Source organism: Acanthisitta chloris, unplaced genomic scaffold (assembly GCF_000695815.1).
Source record: "Acanthisitta chloris isolate BGI_N310 unplaced genomic scaffold, ASM69581v1 scaffold25730, whole genome shotgun sequence".
Taxonomy (NCBI): Eukaryota; Metazoa; Chordata; class Aves; order Passeriformes; family Acanthisittidae; genus Acanthisitta; species Acanthisitta chloris.
Genome location: NW_008650336.1, coordinates 18,741 through 27,589, shown reverse-complemented (window position 1 = coordinate 27,589; position 8,849 = coordinate 18,741). Strand labels below are relative to the sequence as shown.

The 8,849-nt window shown below is 41.9% G+C and overlaps 1 protein-coding gene across 2 annotated transcripts in view; it reads left to right on the top strand.

Annotated features, from left to right (window-relative positions):
* R3HDM1 (R3H domain containing 1) overlaps positions 1 to 8,849 on the top strand; it is a 50,764-nt gene that overhangs the window by 31,020 nt on the left and 10,895 nt on the right. For both annotated transcript variants that reach the window (XM_009084694.1, XM_009084702.1), the window contains 4 exons: positions 2,567 to 2,827; positions 3,300 to 3,420; positions 8,076 to 8,230; positions 8,778 to 8,849. The exon at positions 8,778 to 8,849 is cut by the window's right edge and continues 62 nt beyond it. In XM_009084694.1, coding sequence (XP_009082942.1) covers positions 2,567 to 2,827; positions 3,300 to 3,420; positions 8,076 to 8,230; positions 8,778 to 8,849 — 609 coding nt within the window. The remainder of the gene's footprint in view (positions 1 to 2,566; positions 2,828 to 3,299; positions 3,421 to 8,075; positions 8,231 to 8,777) is intronic.

Here is an 8,849-nt window from a genome sequence, read left to right as displayed (position 1 = left end):
AGCAATAAAGGCTATATCTATGTATCTCTCTATTTAGAGATGGTTTATTTCCCTTTGTAAAGGAAGTTTTTCAGTGCTGTTTTGTTAGCCAGTCAGTACCTGTTTATGTCTCTGGATGAATGTCTTTCCATCATTTCTGCTGGTTTCTTTGTCTGCGCTTTCTTCTGCTGAACTTTAATACATTTTGAGGGATCAGCTGCTCTGGTGTTTTGAGTTTACCTTTTTCTAGCCTCTTTGCCAAGACTCTTAACACTCCCACTTGACTAGCATCCCTTGTTTAATACATAGAAGTTGGAAATTAAATGTCTTAGTCTGGAAAAAAAAGAAAACTGACACAAATTGAAACTGAAACTTGGTGAAGGAGAGTAGTTATCCAAGGCAGAATCTAAACTAGAGTCCAGGTCAAATATTCAAGTTTTTCAGCTCCCCAGACTGCTCTGATACTCTAATGAGTACATGTTTATGTGGCAGGGGTTTGGTAGCAGGGGCTGCAGGGATGACTTCTGTGGGAGGAGACTGGGAGCTGTCCCCAGGTCAGACAGAGGCAGTTTCAGGCAGCTCCAAGCTCAAAGCCAAGTCAGTCATTGACACTGGTGACATCTCTGAATGGATTTGGAAATGCAGCAGTTGTGAGGGAGAGGAGGGAGAAACAACTTTGCAGAAGCTGGGGTCAGGAGAAGTAAAGCAAGGATGTGCTCCAGGTGCTGGAGCAGAACCTGCAGCCTATGGACGAGACTCTTGAGAAGCAGGTTCTCCCCTTGAAGCTCATGGAGGACCATAGTGGAGCATATAGCTGGTTTGGTTTTGGTTTTATTTCTCACTATCCTACTCTGTTATTGATTGGCATAAATTTAAATTAACCTTCCCCAAGTTGGGTCTGTTTTGCCTGTGGTGGTCATTGATGAATATTTCTGTCCCTTTCTTGACCCATGAGCTCCTCATGTTATTTTCTCCCTCTGCTAAGGATGGGAGTAGTGCTGGAGTGGCTTGGTGGGCACCCAGGAGCTAGCCAAGGTTAACTCACCACAGTGCTGCACAATAGCTAATTTAGTATGTACTTAGAGTTCTTGTTATTTTCAACATGAATCAGAAATGTCTTCTAATAATAAATACAGTGTTAGCTGAGTTCAGTAGCCTGCATATCATTAAAACTGCATTATGACTGTTAGCAGGACATTAGGTACAGAGTTGTGAAAGGAACTGCACTTGGTGGAGGATGTCCTGTTACCAGTGATGTTGTTGCTGAAGTTATTTAGAGCTTGAATACATGTTTGAATACATGTTAAATACAATACATCATGCCTATACCACACATGGCACCACAGGACAAACTGACCAGGTCAGAATTCACTTACACTAGTAGTGTGACAGAAGCCAATGTGTGTTGCTTGGGTTTAGCCTTGGGACATATTTAGAGGTAATATAAACTCTCATTCAGTATCCTCTGTCTAAACTCAGTGTTCTGAAAAGCAGAAAAGGGTTGTAGGTGTGTTAATGAGCACCATTAAAGAATGAAATGCCAAAGTCAGATTCTAATGAAAATAGGGCTTTTTAAGCTGTCAGGGTAATCAAAATTAAGTTTTAGGTGCAAATTCCAATTTCCAGTGGTAATTAATATCTTTAGCCTGGAAACTACTCAATTTCGTCATAAAACCTGAACATAGCCAATCAGTAAAAAAAAAAAAATAGCACTTAGTCTTTCTTGATTAATTCCTATCTTCAGGATGATCTAAGAGAAAATCAAGTGGTCTTAAAATAGTTTCTCTGTTCCTGCATGTTTGGAGAGTTCACTTTTGTGAACTCTCATCTTCCTGTTTAGCCAAGAAAATGCAGAACTAGTTAGTGATCCCTTCTGATTTCCAGGGTGTTGCTAATGGGATGCTGAACTGCTTAAAAAGAAGAGGAGGAGTGTGGGGTTGCAGCAGTAGAAGCTTCAGATTTTGCAGAGCTCCTGCAGTGCTCAGAGCAGTCAGTGTCATAGTTTCAGATGTTAATAAAGTACACACAGAGGGTAAATCTCTGGAACGTATTTCCTGCAGCTGTTACTTGAAATGACAAAAAAATAATTAATCTGTGCGTGTAGTATAACACCAAGTTAGAAAATGTATCTTGTAACTCAGGATTACAGCCTCATTATCATAAGCTCTTAAACCCCAAAATTACTTTAGCAATACTAATGCCTCCTGCTATTTTAACTAGGGTTGTTGGATGTTTGCACTCAAGCTTTGGAGCCCAGTCAGAAAATGTCAGCGACACAAATTCTGACTTTATTTTTGACAATTGAGTTCTCACAAGCAGTAGACAGAGGCAGATGTAGTCCAAAAGTCAAATATTGGCAGTGAAATGTGAATGTGGATGTTCTGTCCTGCTGTCAGCCCTGAAGAGATAATTCACTGCTGTGTTCCACCATGTTCTTCCCTGTTGTTCTTTGGCTGATGTTGCTAATGCACAGTAACCTGAGACATGCCTAGCTGCAACCTGGTGAGGGATTTGGCTATTTTATTCTGGGGTTGTTTTTTTTTCTTGAACATACATTTGCAAATGTAGTTTTTCCTGTTTTTTACAGCAAGACAACCTCGGATCCCAGTTCAGCCATATGAGTCTTGCCCGCCAGCCCCCTGCTGATGCCGCTGAGCCTCACACTGCCATGTTCCAGTCCACAGTAGTGCTGCAGCCCCCTCAGCAGTCTGGCTACATCATCGCTGCTGCTCCACCTCCACCACCCTCTGCCCAGCCCGTTTCTGCCCCGGGGTACTCCACATCCAGCCACGCTGTCAGCCAGCCCGTGCTGCAGCAGCAGGGATACATGCAGCAACCTGTGCCACAGGTACAGGGGCTCTGTTTGCATCCTGCCAAGAGCTGTGTTTAAAAACTGGTCCTGCTGTTCTGTTCAGGAGCTGTTCATGTGGTATTGCCGTTAAACTGCAGCTGTGCATTTATTCTGGGTTGGGTTTTTTCCAGGCTTATGTACTTGGAAATGAATGACTTGAGTGGCAGCAATCACACAGGTTTCCCTATTTACTTGTAGCTGGTAAAACTCACGTTCTGCATAGTTTTCTAGTGTCTCAGATATTTTTTTGTGGAAACTGAAGGTTGTTACTTCTACAGTAAAAGCAGAAGAAACTGGCTGTTAAGGAGGGAATTTATGTAGTATCAATGATTTATTTTTTTTAATCACTAAACCATTTAACATCTGTTGCAAGTTTTGCATCTTTCTTTTGTCACGGGATGGGTTTTGCATTTGGCTGTCTGCCTGCTGTAAAGCTGCAGGGAGTGACTCTTTGCCTGTTGGGTTTCAGCTGCCAGCCTGTTACTGTGCCCCCAGCCAGTACCCGCACTCCAGCCAGCAGTACCGACCCGTGTCTGTCCACTACAGCGCGCAGCAGAGCCAGCCCCTGCCACAGCCTGCCCAGCAGACAGGTTTGTTCAACTCTTTCAGTGTTTCAGTACAACTCTGTGTGTGCCTTTTTTCTCCTGGTTGTTCATTTTCAACCTATTTTGCTGTAAGATTTCAAATGAAGTATAAGTTGAGACGTGGGATATGAAGTGTAACTTACCTGAGGTGGGAATTTGAGTCAGTTGTGCATGAAACTTGAGGTTTGAGCCATTTTCCTGTGGTGGCTCATGCTGTAACTTTAATTATTGGATTTCTTTATGTTTAGAACTGACTAACTTTAAAAAAATTGTAACTTGGTTGCTAACCTTTTAGTAACTTGCAAAGTAAGATGAATTATTACTCTAAATGATGTAATATCACAGAGATTTGCCTTAACTGACAGTTCTAAACAAACAAATACTGATTTTTAGATGCTGTGACACAAAAGAGTTCTATGCAGAAGGTACTGGTGGTACTGTTTTAATTTGCCTTTCTGTCCTAAGGATAAACATATCAGGGTGTTGAGTAGAATAAACAATGAGACTTCAGTGGTTAGAATTAATTGTTTCCTCCTCCTATTTTTAGTAAAGACTTTTTTCAACTGTTTCTGAGTTACCTTTCTATGAATGTTAGCTGCATTTTCACCTCCTTTCTTACTGTCTTTTTTCCTTACAAATTGTAACTGTAGCTACCATTACTCTGATAATCTGTACTTAAAAGTCTTGTTATGACTCCTTCAGTTAGATTTGGATTCCTGAAACAAAAACTACTGCTGAGTCAAGTCAAAACTGTCAGAAGTAACTAGTGATGTTTGGAGGCAGAGATCCCTAAAGGTCAGGCTCCTACACCACCTCTTAGCTGATTAGGTTAGATCTAATGTCCTGAGTTTGCTTCAGGAAGGAGTTTTTTAGTTCCTCCCTCTGCCCCCAACTACGTGTAGCTCTGCAGAAACAGGATGAAAGATCAGCCTGTACAAATATGAACTGGATTTCTGTGCAGCTGTTGTGTGAAGCAGCCTGTAAGAGGGATGGTTCCTCTTCTGCAGTTCTCCCAGGAAGTGCTCCAACAGCAGCAACACTTGATGTAGTTATTCAGAGTTCAGTTCACAAATTGACATAGGATTATTTCACTGCAGTATCATCAAGATCTGATGGCCACTCATGGTAGGGTTGGTACCTGCTTACTGCACTTCACTCTTCAGAAAGTGTAGTGAGATTTTTTCCAAAGGAAAACGAATTACTTGGTTTTGCAACTTGTTTCATCCACTGGAGTTAAAGATGTGTTACTCAACTGTATTACACAACCTGCTTTCCTTCCTCAGAATTTTTAATACCTAGACTACTTAATAGCAAAAAGTCTGAGGCTCAGCTGGGATTACTTCCCCTTGTGGGGACACCCTGTGAGAACAGCACAGACTCCCCAAATCAGAGAGAGCTCAGTGGATAGATGTAGCTAACAAAGCAATCTGAACTGCAAAGCATGGGGTGGTGTAAAGGGATGAATTGGTTGCTGTTAGGTAAGTAAGTTTGTTTCTTGTATGTTTTTAGCTCTTTACATTTTAACTGAATTTCACTGCCTGTGGGTGAAAAGCATCAGCAGCTAAAATCTCCCTCTCTGTCCTAGAAGAAATGAGAGAAGCTGTGCAGACAGCTTTGCTACTTGATCATGTGCCTTGTACCTGCACTCTGACATCAAGGGATCGTGTTGAAGTAGTTAAGGAGTACTCCAGCCAGTAATTCTGCTCTGTGTTTGGTTACTTGGTGTCTACCAGCACTAATGGTAGAGAGAAGGATCTTACCAGCACCTGCATAATTAGTGTTGAACTCAAAATCTCCAAACTGTTCCCCAGCCATTGCTGGTTCTCATTTAGTGCTTGATCAGCAAACTAGAATCAGCCTTCTAGAGATGGAAGGTTCCATGTCATGGTGTATTTGAAAATTTTCTCTCTTGTAATTTATTCTAAACCATTAATATTTGTATTAATTTGACACAAAGCTACACCTGAAGCGGTTGATGCTTATTAGCAGTGGCTGTTTAGAGACAAGAGGCAGCACTGGGCTCACAGAGCAGTGTGCCTGGTCAAAAATCAGAATTGCAAGTCCTGTATTGCACAAAAGCTGTGGGTTTTATTCATCTCATTAAGTGGTTACTAACTATGAAATAACTTTGCAAGCACAAATGCAGATAAAAGATGACAGCTGCTGAGAGCATGGCAACTGAAGCCACTGCTGGCCTAATGTCAAGGAGTGGCACTGACTTTATGGATGAGCTGTTGGATTCGGGGCCGTAACACTGTCTGAGAGGTTTACATTTCTCACAGTGAACCGGTCTCTTTTTCAGCTGCTTCCTGCCTTCCTTTTTAAAGGGGTTTCAGGTGAAATATTATGGGGGTGACTTTGAATCAGAATGCTTTGGTTGCCCAAAAGATGTTGGGAGAAGAAAACTTTCTTTCAGGAAAAAGGCATTTCTGATTGCCATGATAACGAGAGCACAGTTACCCTGAGACATAACTACAGGTTGTTTAAAAGTCTTATCAGAACTACAATCCCTGTAGGAACATCAGCTCAAGTTCAACTGCCTTGTGCTTCACAAGGGATCAAACTATCCCAGTTGTAATAGTTGTAACCAAGCTCAGCAACTCACAGCTGAACGCAGTGGTTGTACTTGCTTTTCTGTTCCTGAATAAAGGCTGTTTCTCACTTTTAATGTGTTACTCAGAAAATGCATTTCTGTGTTCTGCCAGTTAACTTTTCTTACATTAACAGTGATTTCTTTCCAGTTGTGTAAATATTAAGAAACATGCTGCTTTTCTTTATCTGCTGTTCCAGAGTGTTTCTGTGTAGTGAGACAATCTGCTCTGGCAGGTGTGGGTTTCTGCTGAGTGCTGTGTTTCTGCCAGCCCACTCCATGCAGAGGTGAAATTGGGAAGCTAAAAATAGAGCATTCTTTGGAATGCCCTGGGGAACCTTCGTGGCAGCCAATTTATATTGTTCCAGTTCTCTCTGCTTGCAAAATTGATCGTGTCTGTCTCTGGAAGTGCCAGAAAAAGCTGAAAAACTGCTCACAGCTACACTGCAATTTCTGGGAAATGAGGGGTTTGGGTTGCAGGTGTATTGATTGGGTCTGTCATACGCCACAGCTTCGCCTTCTGCTGCTTTTTGGGTGCCATAGATCATCGTGTGACAAAGTATATTTAAGCATTTTGTTTATTACAGATATGAAAGGGATTTTGTGCACAGCTCAAACTTAGAAGTGATTAGAGATCCTCACTACTAATCCTACTTCAAGCATGTGTTGTTCTGAAGTTTTGTCTGGTGCTCTGAAAATATTTACAGTGCTGTGTGTTTCTAATGAATAGCTGTCTTGGATTTAACAAACTGAACCTTCTTCCCTTTAATTTTCTGAAGCAATATTTGACTCTATTAACAATCTTCTTTTCATCCTCATGGTTGCAATTTCTATGGAAACAGCCAGCTGAGGCTGTTAGTGCACAGTGCTCGCTGTGCCCTGGATGTGTGTAATCAATGAGCACGGGTGGGTGTTCACAAAAAAGTGCTTTGTGTTAACTGAATTACTTTCAGAAAAGTCCGTGCCATTTTTTTACACAGTTTAAAGAAACACCGAGTGAGTTTTTGCAGCTAAATTTGCTTTAGGCTCTTCTTGCCGTCAGTGCATCTTGACAAGCCCAGTTTTGTTATTCTGGGGAGATAAGTGGCTTTGTCTCAGAAACACTGACAGTGGTGGGGGTTTGCTGACGGGGTAAGTAGTGCACACCTGTATGACAGAATATGACAACAAGAACTTGTGTTCTGCATGTGTTTTGGTCATGGTAGCAGTTACCTGCTATATGCTTTGTAAAAAAGAAGAGGAGAGTGGGAGTTCAGGTTGGACTTAATCAATGCACAGATTTCCTGTTTGGCACTCATGCTTGGGGTGTTTTGTCTTGGGTTTGGGGGGACTGGATGGGGTTTTTAAGCACTTTTTGAAAGCTAGCAGAGGATACCAGCTTAAGCAATAACAAATTGTTGTAGAGACACTATAGAGAGGTGAATACAAAAATCTTTCTTCTTATCCTCAAGATAACTTTGGATATAAAATGTCTTCCACTGCATACTAACACAGCTTCCATCTGGAAGATTTCCCTCGGTTCCCAGTCGGTTTTAGCATTACAGATTGCAGCAGAAATTGCCCTTTGATTTGCACACAGGCCTTAACATACATTTTCCTGAAGCCTGAGTCAGTTTTGAATCACACTCAGTGCTCTCACCCCTGGGGCACCTGAGGTACTAGCTGAATTTAGCATAGCTAGGATTTCAAAACTGAACTACCTGGAATGGCCTTGTTCCTAGCAACAGGCACTGAGTTGGGTTTGGGATTGTCTAGCATGCTTTGTTCCAATGCTTTCAGCTGTCACCTGTCCAGTCAAGGTGTTAATGCATGTGACTCAGAGTGTGAGCAGATAGTGCACGCATGTGGGAGCAGCACTGCAAACAGTATGTACAGTACTTCATGCTGAACCCAAACAAACAAATTCTGAATTTTAATGTTGGCTTCTTTTTATATGCATGATGAGTTCAACTGTTATGAAGTTGCCAGATTTAAAAAGCCATTGGAAAATGCTACACGTGTATTTCACGTAGGCAACTGTGTATGAAATGTGTTCGTTATTTCAAAGTAAGATATAAATGTGTAATTTCAGGTTACCAGATTTTGCCCAACCAGCAGCAAAACTACCAGGGTTTAGTTGGAGTTCAGCAGTCTCAGAATCAAAATCTAGTCAGTGGCCAACACAACAACGTTGGGAATCAAATTCAAGGTGTGATTGTTCCATATCCTTCAGTGCCATCTTATCAGGTGGGTAATGGATTCACAACTGCCCAGTCACTCTCCTGTGTGTCTGAATGTTGGGGAAGGGCTTTAAGTGCATTGCTTTGTAAATGGCAGAAAGCTGCAGCAGGTGGCAAAGCTGATTTTGGGAACAGATAGTAAAAACCACAAGCTCACAATTGAAGTGAGAAGAATTTCTGTCACAGGTGTCCAAGTTTTAGTCCTGTTGGAAGCCAAGTGCTGTGTTAGCTGCAGTTCAGAGGGTGGGGGAGAAAAGCTCATAACGATTCCTTCCCCACCACACTGCTCTCTATTGTAGAGAGAATCTCTTGCTGATTGATGGAGTCCCTTGGAACCAACATTTCCATTTTGGGGGAAGAAGATTTAAAGAATTCTTTGTAATAAAGCACTGTTATTCCAGCTACTGTTATCACTAGTCTTCTGGATTCACAGAACTCCAGCAGGTCTTTCAGTTTTGGGGTTGTTTTAATTTCTGGTATCAACTAGGTGATGGTCAAGAGGCAGAAAGAAACATTGTCTGCAGGAGGAAACCTGAACGTGTTCTCGGTTGTAGGTTTCGGTGCCTCAAGGTTCCCAAGCAGTGCCCCAGCAGACATATCAGCAGCCTGTGATAATTCCCAGCCAG